We start from the raw sequence: 15,819 nt of genomic DNA on the forward strand, positions 1-15,819 counted from the left end.
GCGGGTACAACAGCTGACGGCCCCGCCAGCGCGAACCCAGGCTATCCGGCGCGGTTCCAGCATCGAAGCACAGCTGCAGCTCGGTGACTCCAGGTACCCGCAGGTACTCCAGCCCCTCCAGTGCCCTCCACTCTTCTTTTTGCACCACCTTACCTGAGGTTGCCATGGCGCCGTCGAGATTCTTCCTGTTCCAAACTTTTTGCTGAGCAGACTGCAATTCCTCGCAAAATCCGCCGCAGCGCTCCGCCCAGGCCTCTGATCATGTGCAAACTCTGTCCGAATGTTCGGTAAATCGCCACGAATCCGTAGATGCCATTTTCTCCCCGCCAAATGATAGCCTCACAGAGTTTTCGCCTGCGACGTCCCCTAGCTCCACGTTGCGATTATGCTCGAGACCGCGTCGCCAGACCATGTGCTTCCCGACGCGAATCCTCTGGCAGCCTCGCCCGCCGACGGAACGCTGAACGCTCCATCCAGTGACGCGCCGCATGCCGAGCCCGAGGGTCGGGAAGCCGCCGGCGAGGCTCGAGCGAACGGCCATGGCCAGCAGGACGCGACGCCGGCCCAGACGAACGGCTACGTGCCGCAGCCGGCGGAAGCCGTGGACGCTGCTCGTGTGGACGACAGCGAGCGGCCTGCAAAGAGGCTGAGGACGCGGAATGCGACGCCGCCGCCGCCTGCTGTCCGCAAGCTGAAGCCCATCTCGCCACCGTGGAAGAAGATCGAGGCTGACGGCCCTACATCGTTCACGGAGAACGGACGGCGCAAATCCGGCCGAATCAACCTGCTGTCCACCCCGGTCGAGCCGCCGAATCCGAATCCGAAGCGCAACACTCGGCATTCGATGAATGGCTCGAATGGGAGCACGACCAAAGACAGCCCGCTGACGAATGGCAAGTCCAGCAAGACCGCAGCAGTCAGCGCACCCAAACAGAAGCCCACGAGCAAGACGACATCAGCCAGCACCACGCCATCAGAATCGAATTCGAGGCATGCTTCCAAGAGAGGCACTGCTGCTCCCGAGCCTCGGTCATCATCGCGACTGACCCGCCGACGAACTCCCTCTCCTCCGCCGCAGCCTCTCAGACACTCTACACGAACGCGAAGAACACGGCTTAGCGATGCAATTGAACAAGAAGCTGCGGGCAATGCCACAAAACACAACGTTTCTGAAGGCTCCGGAAAGTCTCCCCGAGTCAAATTGAGGGTTGGGTCTCGGCTTGGTGTGATTCCGCTGGTTCATCCGGACCAGGTACGCAAACGACCGCGAATAGGAACCGACTTTGACGATTTCTGGAATCGGGCTGGAGACATCCCAGTGGAAGATGGTGGCCTCATGGTGTCTGAAGATGGACCACCTTACACAGACGAAGCGGCGCAGCATGACGCCCGCATAATACTACGTATCGAGAAGGAGGTGGAGCCGGGAGGGCTACTGTCCATGCAGCGGTGCTCCCTGTTCGTACCTGAAGGAGAGGAGGAACCGCCAAGGCAATGGGCGCGACAGGATCATATGACAAAGGCCGCCGCCAATTTCCGAAAACTCATGGTGGCCGAACAGCAGCGACATCGATCAACCGCCAAAAAGCTGGCCGAAGCCTGTCGCGAAGAATGGCTGCGGCGTCAACCTAAAACTGCTGAAGAGATAGAGGCAGAAGCAAGAGCCTCGTGGTTGGCATACTATCGGGTTGTTCTCAGATCTCTCTACGGTACTTGGGAGAATGTTCGTGCAGAAGTCAACAGGCGGCGATTGATACAGTGGGAGGCAGAAGAACAAAAGAGAGTCAAGGCTGCGCTTAATCAGGCAGTCAGTCTGTCGGAGCAGAAACTGCAAGCTCGGCGCGCTGGAGGCATAGATTCGGAATCTCTCTACGATGAGGATGGCTTTGACGATTTGACCGACAGCGCTAGTGAGGATGAAGGAGAAGGAGACGAGTCCCGCCTCTCTTCAGCAGAGACCGATGGAAGTGGAGATGGAGACGGGGATGATGATAGCGATATGATGTCGTCATCGGAAGATGAAGAGGATGAAGATCATAAAGACGCGGCAGACGAGGGCCTGACGCAGGAGCAGTTACGGGCCAAATACGCCAACATACCCAATCTCGAACGCGAAGATGCAGAATCGACGGCTGATAAAGCGAGCCGAACCCCGGGTAACGCAGACGATTCGGAGGCCGAGACGAGCGATGAATCGGTGGATATGGACGACGACCTTGGTTCAAGCGACTTTGATGGGAGTGACGAGTCCGGAGACGAAGGCTCGACGGATGAATCGGGATCTGAGGAGGAGGCCGGCGGTCTACTGGGACTCTTTTTCGGAAAATCAGAACTGAAAGCGATGAAGAAAGGCGAAGCCAAACCTGAAAGCCCGGAAGACGAAGAGGCGGGTGTCCAAGCTGATGCATCCGGGACCGAGACCAAGCAGCCTGACCTCGGGATGGAAGAAGACGATGACGATGAGATGTCGCTTGTCCACCATCCTGATTCTGTCAACGGTGACAACGCAAAGGAAGTTGGCGATAACGCTGGTCCCTTGACACCTGCGACAGAGACCAAGTTGAACGGTCTGCAAAGCTCGAAGCAACTTAATGACGAACAAGCCAAGAAATACGCTGCCTCTTCCGAACCAGCCCATACAGATCTGAAGCACGTTGACGAGGACGTTCCAATGGTCGATGTCCCAGAACCAGCAGCGAGTGGAGAACCAAAATCGGAAGAGCCTGCAGCCACGGAAGCCCCAGAGCAGGATGCTCATCCACAAGTAGAAGCAGCAAATGTTCACTCCGAGACCGCTCCCGGTACCTCGTCACCGACCACCGCGGAGGCGGAGCCCAAACTAGAAATGAAGCCATCTGAAACCGAGGCACCACCGCCACAGGAGATTGAGCGGGCTGAATCGTCCACCGCCGTAACCCGGGTTTCCACGCCGCAACTCACAGGCCACAAGGTAGAAGTTCCGTTTCTCCTCAGGGGAACACTGCGCGAGTACCAAAGGCAGGGCCTCGACTGGCTGGCCGGCCTTTATGCAAACAATACGAACGGCATCCTCGCAGATGAGATGGGGCTGGGCAAAACGATCCAGACCATCGCGCTGTTGGCACATCTTGCTTGTCATCACGAAGTCTGGGGTCCCCATCTTGTCATCGTGCCCACCAGCGTCATGCTGAACTGGGAGATGGAATTCAAAAAGTGGTGTCCCGGCTTCAAAATTCTCGCCTACTACGGATCCCAGGAGGAACGCAAGAGAAAACGACAAGGATGGAACAACGACGACGTATGGAACGTCTGTGTCACCTCATACCAGCTGGTACTCCAAGACCAGCAGGTGTTTAGGCGACGGAGGTGGCACTACATGATTCTGGACGAAGCGCACAATATCAAGAACTTCAAATCGCAGCGATGGCAGACGCTGCTAGGGTTTAACACGCACTCACGTCTACTGCTTACAGGAACTCCGCTTCAAAACAACCTCACGGAGCTGTGGTCGCTGCTCTTCTTCCTCATGCCCGCAGAGAATGGAGTCGGGGGCTTTGCAGATTTGCAAGAGTTCCACGACTGGTTCCGCAAGCCCGAGTCCCAGATTCTGGAGAACGGGAGGGACCAGATGGACGACGAGGCAAAGGCAATCATTTCAAAACTTCACAAAGTTCTGCGGCCTTACCTCCTCAGGCGTCTCAAAGCCGACGTGGAGAAGCAAATGCCGGCCAAATACGAGCATGTCGAGTTCTGCCGACTGTCGAAGCGGCAGCGCGAGCTGTACGATGGGTTCCTGGCACGCAGCGATACAAGAGATACGCTGGCGTCTGGCAATTATCTGTCCATCATCAACTGTTTGATGCAGCTGCGCAAAGTGTGCAACCACCCCGACTTGTTCGTCGACCGACCCATCATGACCTCGTTCCGCATGAGCAAGTCTGTACCTGCAGAATATCAGGACACAGTGAGGGTCGTGCAGCGGTCGCCTTCGAATTTCGAAAGCCCCATGAGCACTGTCAACCTGGGCTTTCTGAACCTAGTGCCGACTCAGCATGAGCATCTATCCACCATGAAGGCTGACAGTATCACCCAACTGAGCTCGCATCGCATCCTCATGGATCTCAGAGAGGCACAGAAATGCCGAGCTCAAAACGCCTACACAACCCTGGACCCGTCCACGGTAGAGTCCAACATTGCCTACGTCGAGAGTGCTGCCCGGTGGGGCCGTTTCGAAGAGCTGCAACACTGTGTTTACCTCAACGCCCTCCGCCGTCAGCAAAGGCCGATATATGGGAGCAACGTTGTCAATCTACTCAACATTAACGCCCATGACCGTTTGCGCAAGCCCCGGCCTCAGGTCCCTAAGAAGGTTCTTGAGTGGTTCGATAATGACTCGGCCTTCTTGCGGGCGTTGTCTCCGTCCCTCGAACAGAGAGCCGACAGCCTCAAGACCACCATTGAAAAGTTCTCATGCGTCACGCCCGCCGTAGTGACTCGAGATCTGAACCAGGTGATTCTCGGTCGAAAAGGTGTCGAAGCATTTACAGATGAAGATCTGAAGCTATCGAAGCCGGTGCGATGGGCGCCCTTCATGCCCAAGGAGCCCCCAGCAGACCCCTGGCACGAAGCGCGAATGCGCCTTACCATCCAATTCCCCGACAAACGCCTGCTTCAATATGACTGCGGCAAACTCCAGGCGCTGGACAAGCTGCTGCGTAAGCTGCAAGCCGGCGGCCACCGCGCGCTCATCTTTACCCAGATGACAAAGGTTCTCGACATCCTAGAGCAGTTTCTCAATATCCATGGGCACAAATACCTCCGACTTGACGGCGCCACTAAGATTGAGCAGCGTCAAATTCTGACGGATCGGTTCAACCACGACTCACGTATCCTCTGCTTCATCCTGTCTACTCGATCTGGAGGGTTGGGCATCAACTTGACAGGTGCCGACACTGTCATCTTCTACGACCAAGACTGGAATCCGGCCATGGACAAACAGTGTCAGGATCGATGCCATCGTATCGGCCAGACGCGAGACGTCCACATCTACCGCCTCGTGAGCGAGCACACCATCGAAGCGAATATTCTCCGCAAAGCGTCACAAAAGCAGATGCTCGACGACGTTGTCATACAGGAAGGAGAGTTTAACACGGATTCGTTCAACCGGCCTTCTGTCAGGGATGTCCTTGGCGAAAAGGTGGACTTTATGAGCGAGGGTGTTGCTGCTGCAGATGCCGCTCTTGACCTGGTTCTCGGCGGGTCGGAAAGCAACAGCGATCAGCGCCGCGTCGGTCGTGTCTTTGAACAGGCCGAGGACAAGGAGGATGTCGCCGCCGCACGCGTGGCAGAGAAGGAGATTCTCGCCGACGATGCCGACTTTACGGAGAAGCCCGGCGGAGGTGCCTCGGGTACTTCGACGGCTCGTCAAGGGACGCCAGCAGGCAAGTCCATCTTTGACGGGGCCATCGGAATACTGGATGGACCCGTCGAACCCGGCGTTGACGCAATCGAGGAGTACAATGCCTGGGGCGGGAGAATGGGCAACATTGACGATTACATGCTTTCGATTATGACGGAGGAGCTGAAGCATACGAAACTGGAGCTGCCCAAGGACAAGAAGAAGGGCAAGAAGAAGGGCAAAGACACGAGGAAACGATGATGGGAAGACGCGATCCGGTTCTCTGTCGAGCGAACATCTGTGTTGTCAAGTTGTCACTGTACGATTTCATGTAATCACATCACTGTGTATAGTATCCGGTCGTTTTGTGCTTGTAGGTTATGGTGTTTTGAGAGAAGGGAGAGACTCAGTTCTGTCTTACTAAAACGGGTTTTTGATGAGATGAAGGAGTTTGGGGGGGATTTTAAAAGGTTATGCATGCTATTGATGCTTTAGAGGCACGATGCAGAAACACACGGGGACAAGGCAACTCAATGATTCTGATTGATACTTTCTTCAAGGTACCTAGTAGTACCTTAATATGCCTAAGCCTGCAGTCGTTGATAATGTGATGCTGAAAGTGAATATTTCGCAGAGGCTGGTGACCTGATGTTGCAGTGCCAGAAAAGCTAGAGCCGTACGATGACACGCGCAGAGGACGCCAGCTGCGGAAGATGTCACGGCGCATCTGGGGCCCACTTGTTGCGTGCGTAAGCCAATAGAGTCAGTGGAGGCCATGCTTTTGCCTTTGGATGAGCGGGAGTAGCGGTACGTGATTTGGAGACGCAGCATTGCTCACAAAGGGCCGTTATTGGCTTGAATTTGAGTACTCGTATGTAGAAGCTCGCATCGAAGAAATGGCGATGGCTGGGGACTACTATTCAGAGGCTCAGCTGCAGGATAGGAGCACGACGGTACCTGAATTGTTCCTGATTTAGACGAGAGGGCACTGGAATGGCGGAGGAATGGAATGGCAGAGCTGGGGCGGAACTGCAAGGTACAGGTCCGGGTACCTGACGGGGGAGGTAGGTAGGTACCGATACCTGGCGTGGCAGCGCTCCATCAGCAGAGAGCTGTGCTGTGCTGTGCTGCGCTTGTGCTCCGGACCTGCACAGGTTTTGTCATTGGATGGCTGCTCCAGTTGAGCTCACAGCACCCGGGCTCGGCTACAGTGGAGGCCAGAGGTCATCCAGGCCACAGGTCGCAGTACATCCAGTCCCTCCCCAGTGCCAAATCATCAGCCATGTCAGCGGCCCCCCTCGAACCTGAGCTGCCAACATTAAACCTGTAACCAGAAAGTCACCGTCACGGATCCTCCCCCCCCATGTCGAAATTTCCCAGTCCATCCTCGCCCTTCCAGCAAAGACAATCTCGCTTCAGACGTTAGAGCAGCAGGTACCCGGCGGGGAAAGAAACGAGCAAAAAAACAAGTCATTGCCGTGCATTCATCTTTCCCCAAATCTCTCCCACACGAAAAACGCGTTTGCCCCATCTGGGTTCCTTCTACAACCACGACGCCGCCGCCATTCCGCCGTTCCAAGCTCGACGTCGAAAGCAGGAGCAGCAGCCCGCCGCCGTCGAATGCATTGAGCGTCGCCGCAGGCTGAGCCGGAGCCTGACCCCCGAGCCCGACGCCGCGAGGACACGCATAGGGGGCGAGGCGGCCACGACGACCAAGGTCCCTGTAGACGCGGAGGCTGGTCGTGACTCTGATCCTGATCCCGAGCTTGATCGCCGGAGCCGGATTCTAAAGGCCTTGTGCTTCCTGTCTGTTGCCGGCTGTCAGAGAGCGGGCGCTGCGGGCGCGGCACGGCGACGAGGCATGCAGACGGCAAAGGGGAAGGCCGAGGCGCAGGGACGAAAGGCCAAGGTGGGTTTTGTCTGTTTCGAGGTCGCGGCGGATGAGAGGATGGAAAGACGGGGGCTAATACGAGTTTGGTGTCGATTATAGCTTGCCACCTCGTACCAGGAGCTTCTAGAGTGAGTGTTCCGTGCTGCTCTCCTGATGTCGCGCTGCGGCTTGTTGCTGACCGGGGTTGGTTTTCTGCAGCGAGTTCTCGAGCAAGGACCTCAAGTCCGTTGGCAACTATACCCTCGGCCGCCTCATTGGCAAAGGCTCCTTCGGCAAGGTCTACCTGGCCACACACAAACTCACGAATGGCTCCAAGGTGAGTGCTTCTGTCGTCCACGTGCCTAGGAGGTCGACTCGTGCTAATGAATCCGGGTAGGTCGTCTTGAAGTCGGCGAATCGAACCGACTCGAACCTTGCCCGCGAGATCCACCACCACCGCCAATTCGTCCACCCCCATATTGCCAGATTGTATGAGGTTATTGTGACGGAGAACTTGGTGTGGATGGTGCTCGAGTACTGTGCAGGTAAGGTTTCGATGAATGACGCGAACCTCGACCCTCCTGATCTCTTGACAAGTGAATTGACACGTGTGGGCTTTCAGGTGACGAACTATACAACTACCTGCTCGACCATGGCCCGCTCCCTGTGGCCAAGGTGCAAAAGATCTTTGCTCAGCTGGTCGGCGCCGTCAGCTACGTCCACATGCAGTCCTGCGTCCATCGCGATCTGAAGCTCGAAAACATCCTCTTCGACACCCATGAAAACGTCAAGCTTGTCGACTTTGGCTTTACGAGAGAGTACGAGGGCCGAACGAACCACTTGCAGACATTCTGCGGAACAATATGCTACTCTGCGCCGGAGATGCTCAAGGGGGAAAAGTACGCGGGCGAAAAGGTGGATGTCTGGAGCTTGGGCATCATCCTGTACGCCCTGCTCTGCGGAGAGCTCCCCTTTGACGACGACGACGACAACGTGACGCGAAACAAGATTCTGACGGAGGAGGCAAAGTATCCCGACCACTTTCCCGTCGAGGCGATTCCTCTCATCAAGTCTCTTCTTTCGAAGCGTCCTCTCCTCCGACCGACACTTCCGGAGATCCTAGCTCACCCGTTCCTTGCAGAACACGCGCCGGCACAGCAGGCTATTCTCGAAACCAAGGCCTTGCCCCCCTTTTCTACTCACCTGGAGAAGGATTGCCTACACCGCATGCGCAGTGCTGGGGTAGACATTGACGCGCTCATGGAGAGTGTCACTGCGCAAAAGTGCGATACGTTGGCTGGATGGTGGACGCTGCTGCTCGAGAAAGAGGAGCGAAAACAGCGTCGGAGAGAAAGGAAGAGGAAAGAAAGAGAGGCGGACAAGAGCCTCCATCGAATCTCCGTGGCATCGAGTCGATTCGAGCGGATGCTGCAGGATGTTGACGAGGACGGCGGTCTAACGAAGCAGTTTATCAAACTGGGAGAACCCGCGATGCCCAGGACCCGCGGGAGACCGGATCGTAGGAGCGCTCACTACTATGACCTGGCCATACATGACATGTCGTACTTTACGGAGGGAAGTCGTTCGAATGGTCCGCAGACCCCCGACGAAAACGGTCGCCATCGTTCCATCGACAGCCACTCGATTCGCTCGGTCTCGACAACGCGCAACTACCGGCCCATCCCACCGCCCAAGGAAGGCATTCTGCGCAGTGCCAGATCTCGAGGATCGACCCTGCACCTTGTCACCACCACCGAGTCCCTGGGCCTGGGCGACCCCCACAGCGCGCCCCCGAGCTCGCAGCAGCAGGACGACAATAGTCTACAGAAGGCGAAGAAGAGACCTAGTCAAGCTATCATCGCTCACTGGAAGAACTGGACTCATTGGTTCATCGAAAACACGACTAGACGGCGGCGTGGACATGAGCGACGCACGAGTCGGAGCGTGCCCGATCTGCACAAGAAAGAGGGCAGCACCAAAAGCAGCAATGATGTCAGTCCTAGGCCGCAGACCAGCAAATACCCGCACACGAATCCCTTAGGGGCCAACGCCACGGCTCCCCTCCCCAAGGGCGTCGTTGCGAACGGCCACTTGGGCAGGGCCAACGGGTCGTCCAGCTATGGCTCCCTCCGCGGAAGCGTAAGCGGGCCGGTGGGAACGCCATCTCAGCATCCCCTGAGACCTCACATTTCTACCTCGCAGGCTTATAAGCGCCAGTCGCTGTCACCGTCGCCATTGACACCTCGAGGGACTGTTCGCCGCTCATCCGCGGGCTTGCGAGGGAGAAAGTCGACCTCGTCTTCCGTATCTTCCGTCCGGTCAATGCACCACCACCATCACACTCACTCCAAGGCGTCTTCCACCAGCTCAACGGGCTCCGTGTCCACGACCAAAACACCGCTAGGCCGTGGACAGTCGCCTCATCACTCGGTCAAGGTCCTCCCTGCGACGCCCACGGGCCAGTCCTTTCCTTCGAATATTCGCCTCGTTCGCATGCCTCCGGTGAACTCGTATAATGAGGGTATGCCTTCCGCCCAGCCACAAGCTCCTGGTTCTCCCAATCCGTTTGCGTCAGGTGTGATGTTTGCGAAGCGGAAGAAGAATATCTTCAAGGGCCCGAGTCTCAGTTTCGGGGGCCCTCACGGCCAGATGCGGAACGCAGCCGGTGGTTCCCATTCTCATTCCCGCAGCGGCAGCGCCTCGGGCTTGGGACGTCGGTCCGGAGAGATTACCATTCAAGAGGAGGACGAAGATCACATGGGAGGCGTCGATGAGGAAGAAGAGATTGAGGAGGTGGATGCGTTTGGCCCAGTGGTAGGCGGCCCAGGGGAGATTATTGAGGAGCAAATCCTCGAGGACGAGGCGACGACCCCTACTGCGGAAGTTCACAGTCCTTCGGCGATTTCTCCCAAGAACACCATCAGTAGCCACATAAACCTCGCTTAAACGAAGGAAAACGAATGATGCCATTCAACAATCTTGGGAGCGGAGCGGGTCTGCTCGAAGATGGCAGATACCGTAATACAGCGTAATATGGAATTACACAGAGACACAGCCCAGGGACAGCGTGCTCCCTACGACAACCCCAACTATTCTTTATCCTTACTTTTTATAATATTTCCCCTTTATTGTTCTAGTGAGCTGCGTTTGGCGAGGGTGGGCAAAGGAACGCCGCGACTGTATATTGCACACACACACATACCTACCTTACACAACTGCAATCCCTTTCTTTTTCCACCCTCTCTCTTGCTCTTTTTGCATCGTTGCTGTTTCGAGGGTCGCTGAAGTTTGTCAAGTGAAGAGTCTTTCTTTTTTTTTTGTTATATGTACAAGTAGTATACCCGCTGTGGTGGTGATGGATAGCTAACGTTGTGTGTGTTACTTACAGCTTAGACTGAGCTAGAACTTTTCGAGAAGTCGATAGAACTAAAACATTTCCTTGCTTTGACTCCCGGGCCGTGTATTTCTGTGGTGAATGAATGCTCCAAGATGGCATTTCTCTAATTGTTGTTTTTCTCTTTTTTATACTCGGGTTGTAGCTATGTTGTCTAATGTAGATATGATAATGCTCTCTCCCCAAAGGGTCTTAGAAAAAAAGGTTTAGTGGCTATGGGCCTCCCGCTCGTGCTGCTTCCTCATCCTCTCGACGATAGCCGAGCGCTCTTCGCGGAGCGTAATCCACGTCCAGAACCAGGCCATCATCTCGATGAACATGAATGAGAAGAGCAGTCTGTTGTGCAAATGATCCGCGCCAGAAGCAGAGTGTTTGCCAAAGGCCCCCGCTGGACGGCGCGATGACGATGATGATGATGTTGATGAGGAAGAGAAGATGGGCGATTTGGAGCCAAAGATGTAGGTGTACGCGACCATGACCATGGAGAGGAAGAAGCGGAGGGGGGCTTGCGTGCCCCAGTAGTAGAGCGCGCTGAACTCTTCGGGCATGGAGAGCGAGACGAGGTCGCTTATGCCGGAGAAGGCGAGGATGACGGCGAGGAGGGCGAGGGCGGGGCTGGGCACGTCGAAGCCTCGGACGGCGGGCTGTTTATTTTTTGTAACACGTTAGATACATGACGCTTTGAGGAATTGGGTCGTTGATAAGGAGAGAAGGGAAAGGGAGGCTTACAATGTTCATGCTTTCGCCTAGGACAAAGACAAGGGCCTGGTCTTCGATGGTCTTGGGGCGGAAGAGGAAGAAGTAGGCGAGGGTGAGGTGGAAGAGGGAGATGGAGGTTATGATTGTGGTGGATGATATCAGGGCCATTGTGGGCAGATGGTGTGAAGTTTGTTTGTTATTTGCGTGTGCTTTGCGGTCGTGGGTGGTTGTTGGTGTTGTGTGGTTGAGGTCGAGGTCGAGTGTGTTTCGGAGAGCTCGTATACGTGGCACGAGTTGCTTCTTTTCGCAATGGCTATTTCGTTGATTTTTCCGCCTTCGTAGATGACAGAGGGCTGCACCTCCTGTAGAAACTGACAAATAGAGGGAGTCGCCGGGAGCTTGGACGGGGAGGAAAGGGGATCGAGAAGAAGCAGCTTTTTGCTGGAACGAAGACCATGTGGTTGATTTGGCGTCATATGTATGCTTGGGTGCTTAGAAAGGAGCATCTCTTATCGATTGGGAGAGAGCTTGGCGAGCTGTGGCGCTGCGGGTGTGGCGTGTTGTAGATTTGGTGTGGGGTGTTTGGGGTTTGGGGGATATGAGGCTGGTGGGGAGTTGAGAGCTGAGAGCTGTTGGAGCTTGAGAACTGTAGCTCGATGAACCACTCACCTCACTTGTCGACATTGTACTGCTCAGCAACGCCGATTTACGCATGGCATCGATTCACTGAGATATCATTATCATCCAACAAACAGTTGTCACTATGAGCACAGACGCTGAGGAGGCGCCCAAGCTGGACACGGCCCGGCACATCAAATACTGGCAGCGATGCCACAAGACGTTCCTCCCCACGCCCTACACCTCCAACGACTCCACCAGGCTCACCTTTGCCTTCTTCATCATCTCAGCCCTCGACCTCCTGTCCGTCCCCTTCACAGCTCAGGAACGAGCCGCCGTCCGAAACTGGGTCCTGAGCCTCCAGCACCCCGAAGGCGGCTTCTGTGGGAGCCCAACCCACTCCATTTCCGGTGACAAGGCATCCAAGGGGTCGGCCAACATCGCTGCGACGTTTTTCGCCTTGATATTGCTCGGCCTGGCAGCGGACACGGAGGAGGAGCAGCGCTCGGCTTTCGCGGGGGTCAATCGCAAGGGGCTGCTGCGCTGGCTGACGAAGCTGCAGAGGAGTGACGGGAGCTTTGGACAGGTGTTGTGGGATGGGGAGCCGACGGGGGGGCGGGACATGCGGCATAGCTATCTGGCGAGCTCGATTCGGTGGATGCTGCGGGGGGACGTGAAGGACGGGGATGAGGATTGGGTGGAGGATATTGATACGGAGGGGATGATTGAGTATATCAGGGGTGTCCAGGTGAGTTTGGCGTTGGACTGGGCGTTTGCGACTCACGGTGCTGACTGGGGGTGAACAGACGTATGATGGCGGTATTGCGGAATCCTCAACAGAAGAATCTCACTGTGAGCATTCCCTGGATCCGTAACGAGTTGAGCGATTGACTGATGGTGTACAGCTGGCTACGCATACTGCGCAATTGCAGCTCTGGCGATGCTTGATCGGCACTTTGAGGCATCTACGACTGGGGAGACAAAGCGCGCGCTGGACCGCGGCGTTGCAGACCGTGAGAGACTGCTCAGATTCCTCGCACACAGGCAGTTCAGGTATCTGTCGAAGAGAGAAGAGGCCCAGGACAACACCGTCAACTACCTCGAGGCCCAGCTGGGAGACCTGAGTCTTGATGTGGGGGTTCCCTACACTGGCTTCAACGGCAGGTGGAACAAGAAGGCCGATACATGCTACACTTGGTGGGCATGTGGCACTTTAAAGGTAATTTTCCATTTATTCAACAACCCCCCTTGATAGTTTGCTTCTACTGACGACAGGTGATGTACCGCAGCTGCTCGACTGCGATGGTTTCTACGACCCTCAGCCGTGCTGCAACTACCTGCTGGGCATTACCCAGCACGGCATCGGCGGCTTCGGCAAGTCCGTCGGCGATCCTCCGGACATTTACCATTCGTACCTCGGCTTGACCACGGTGGCTCTGCTGGGCGGAGCTGAGCTCAAGGAGGTTGACGCTGGACTGTGCTGCAGCAAGGAAGGGGTTCGGAAGATTGAGGCAGCGAGGGATGGGCTGCTGCAGTCTTTGAAGAGGCAGAGGGAACAGCGTGGTGGGTGGGGGGCGGATGAGTTTTGGGGGAAGGCTGCGGAGATGGTCAAGGTCAAGTAGGAGTTCTTAGTACTCGGCGGTTGATGCTCCATAGGGGGGACGGGGAGAGTAGCATATGATGAAATCAGTCACACTAGGACAAAGGCACTGTATCAGTGAGGATTTTTCTTTCATGGAACTCGTCATTCAGCAGCCGTTATGTTCATGCATATGGGGTTGCCGTTGATATTACATGCTGCCTTGGGGAAGACGGCTTGCACGCAACGTTCTGCTGTCTTGCGGACACTCGGTCTCAAAGTTTCTAAACGTCTTCTAGATCCTCGCCTCGGGGATAGTATCATTTTGAAAGTCACCCTGTTTGAGATGCAGTTTCCATTTACAAGTACATGGGTTTGAGACTCGGTAGTCGTATATTACACCATTTCCTACAAACATCACTAGTTCGATGCTCAGAGCATTCGTTCATTTCTGAAGAAGTCAGGGAGGTCGAATATCATAGGCAACAAACACGGGCAACAAATGAACCAATTGGACAACATAGGACAGACGAAGACTACACGTAGACCAATGATAGTCAAACATAATAATTCTTCCACCTCAATGACGATGACAGCTGAATTTGCCCTCTGCCGAACCTGCGGCGCACCACACCGCACGGCACATAAGGAAAGCCGTCCTCCCCCCGAGCCTCAATGCACCACGCCTCCACCTCCTCCTCCATAAAAGGCAGCATCTTCAGCTCAGCATGCTTCGCCAAGAAGTGGTCTCCGTCATATCTCCGGAAGCAGTACTGGACGGCATCCTTCCCCTGCTTATTCTTCATCACCATGTCCTCCGTAATCCGATCCGGCCTCTTCAAATTCTTGCAAAAGAAGAGATTCGCCTTTGCCGCAGCCGTGATGATGACGAGCTGGGCTTTCATATATTCGGCCAGAATAGGCGGTGAAGGCGTCTCACCCCTTTTCCATCGCAAAGCAAGCTCTTTCCACTCCTCGCTGGGCCAATACATCTCCTGGCGACGCGGACCCAGATACCCAGTCTCCAGCATCGACTCCTGTATCGTCACTTGGACAAGGACGACGGGGGTCAGGAAGCTGCGTCGTCGGATGTAGCAGGCCTGCTGTTCGGCAATGTCCCGGTCGACGTAGAAGTAGTACGCGCTCGAGGTGGGGGAGACGTCTGTCGGTCCTCTCGTGGCGAGGGAGGAGATGCGGCTCGAGTGTAGCTTGTTCTTGAAGAGATGGCCGAGGCTCGCTCTGTCGATGCCCTTGTACAGGGCCACGGACGATCCTGATGAGCTTTCGGCAGCGTCCAGGACAGCCTTGCTCATGGCCGTTTCCGCGGGCTGGCTGTCCTGAGGGACGTTGGAGCCTTCCAAGGCACTCTGGACTGCCCGGTCATATCCCGGGGTAGATGGCGCCCCTGCGGCACGGACGTCCAGGAGGGCCTGAAACCGGTGGTGGATTGTGTCTCGAACCCAGTAGAGGCAGGACTGGGTGAGACGAATCCTTTTGAAGATGGGATCCATGATGGCCCTTCTAGTCCATACGTCGATTCCGCAGGCGGCCATGCTTTCGTGCCATGTCTGGTCGTTGTCCTCGCACGTGTTGCCGCCATGTTCATGCACGTGCTCGATGATGTGGCAGATGAATGCCTGGTTCACATCGTCGTTGAAGTCGAGGGAGTGCTCGTCCCTGACTAGCGGACAGACTCTGTCACACCAGATGAACCATGCCGCTTCCTCGTCGAAGCCGAGGTATCTGAGTGTTGCTATGGAGATCAGGTCCTGGGGCAGCGGCCGGGGGGACACCTGAGGCCTGCTGGTGACGGATGTGCTGGACATGGTGGTTGATGAGGAAAGGGATGTGTGTATGTAAGTCTGAGAGGTGTAGGTGGATTGGGTAGCGGTATATAAGTCAGGTAGGTGCAGATATACGCAGACAGACGTATGAAAGCGAGTTTGTATGATGGAAATGAGAGCCGTAGGTTCTTGGGAGGGTTTTTGCCTTCTAATAGTGATTGCCAGTGCGTCTTCTCGTTGGGCTTTCCATGTCATTTGTGGTTTGTTGGGTTTCTGACTTCAAGAACGGACGAGGCTTGAATTGCATCTCAACAAGCATCAAAATAAGCATATTTTAGCACGAGTGGCTTGATAACAGGGCTACTAAACGCAATAGAAGATATCGCTTGTACAAATACCGTTATATAGAAAGATGACCGAGCCTCAGACAAGTCACCATAAGCGAGCCATTACCAGTTTCCAAAGGTGACATTGCCGTAGTGGGCGTCCCCTTGGACA

The 15,819-nt window shown here is 55.5% G+C and overlaps 5 protein-coding genes across 5 annotated transcripts; 3 read left to right on the forward strand and 2 right to left on the reverse strand.

Moving 5' to 3' along the window:
- The first annotated feature begins 195 nt into the window (after positions 1-195).
- On the forward strand, positions 196-5,928 carry BBK36DRAFT_1135196 (hypothetical protein). The gene is given in 17 exon segments (XM_024892553.1): positions 196-3,160; positions 3,194-3,688; positions 3,719-3,721; positions 3,752-3,877; positions 3,917-3,960; positions 3,991-4,018; positions 4,055-4,180; positions 4,217-4,282; positions 4,325-4,510; positions 4,541-4,552; positions 4,583-4,865; positions 4,902-4,922; positions 4,953-5,227; positions 5,261-5,643; positions 5,687-5,776; positions 5,816-5,886; positions 5,897-5,928. The coding sequence occupies 14 exon segments, from the start codon at positions 386-388 to the stop codon at positions 5,636-5,638; spliced, it is 4,818 nt and encodes a 1,605-aa protein (XP_024750210.1). The 5' UTR covers positions 196-385; the 3' UTR covers positions 5,639-5,643; positions 5,687-5,776; positions 5,816-5,886; positions 5,897-5,928.
- Positions 5,929-7,238: 1,310 nt separating this feature from the next.
- BBK36DRAFT_19504 (kinase-like protein) lies at positions 7,239-10,193 on the forward strand (the record flags this gene model as incomplete). The annotated part of the gene is made up of 5 exons (XM_024897878.1): positions 7,239-7,286; positions 7,368-7,396; positions 7,467-7,584; positions 7,645-7,792; positions 7,870-10,193. 5 exons carry the CDS (start codon positions 7,239-7,241, stop codon positions 10,191-10,193), a joined length of 2,667 nt encoding a protein of 888 aa, XP_024750211.1.
- A 654-nt stretch (positions 10,194-10,847) lies between these two features.
- Positions 10,848-11,508, reverse strand: BBK36DRAFT_1158844 (hypothetical protein; the record flags this gene model as incomplete). The annotated part of the gene is made up of 2 exons (XM_024894150.1): positions 10,848-11,285; positions 11,371-11,508. 2 exons carry the CDS (start codon positions 11,506-11,508, stop codon positions 10,848-10,850), a joined length of 576 nt encoding a protein of 191 aa, XP_024750212.1.
- A 595-nt stretch (positions 11,509-12,103) lies between these two features.
- BBK36DRAFT_1117396 (terpenoid cyclases/Protein prenyltransferase) lies at positions 12,104-13,580 on the forward strand (the record flags this gene model as incomplete). The annotated part of the gene is made up of 4 exons (XM_024890346.1): positions 12,104-12,706; positions 12,765-12,810; positions 12,891-13,177; positions 13,248-13,580. 4 exons carry the CDS (start codon positions 12,104-12,106, stop codon positions 13,578-13,580), a joined length of 1,269 nt encoding a protein of 422 aa, XP_024750213.1.
- A 514-nt stretch (positions 13,581-14,094) lies between these two features.
- Positions 14,095-15,363, reverse strand: BBK36DRAFT_1198799 (hypothetical protein; the record flags this gene model as incomplete). Its single annotated transcript, XM_024897056.1, has 1 exon — positions 14,095-15,363. One exon carries the CDS (start codon positions 15,361-15,363, stop codon positions 14,095-14,097), a length of 1,269 nt encoding a protein of 422 aa, XP_024750214.1.
- Positions 15,364-15,819: the final 456 nt, after the last annotated feature.

This window comes from Trichoderma citrinoviride (genome assembly GCF_003025115.1).
Source record: "Trichoderma citrinoviride strain TUCIM 6016 unplaced genomic scaffold BBK36scaffold_6, whole genome shotgun sequence".
Taxonomy (NCBI): Eukaryota; Fungi; Ascomycota; class Sordariomycetes; order Hypocreales; family Hypocreaceae; genus Trichoderma; species Trichoderma citrinoviride.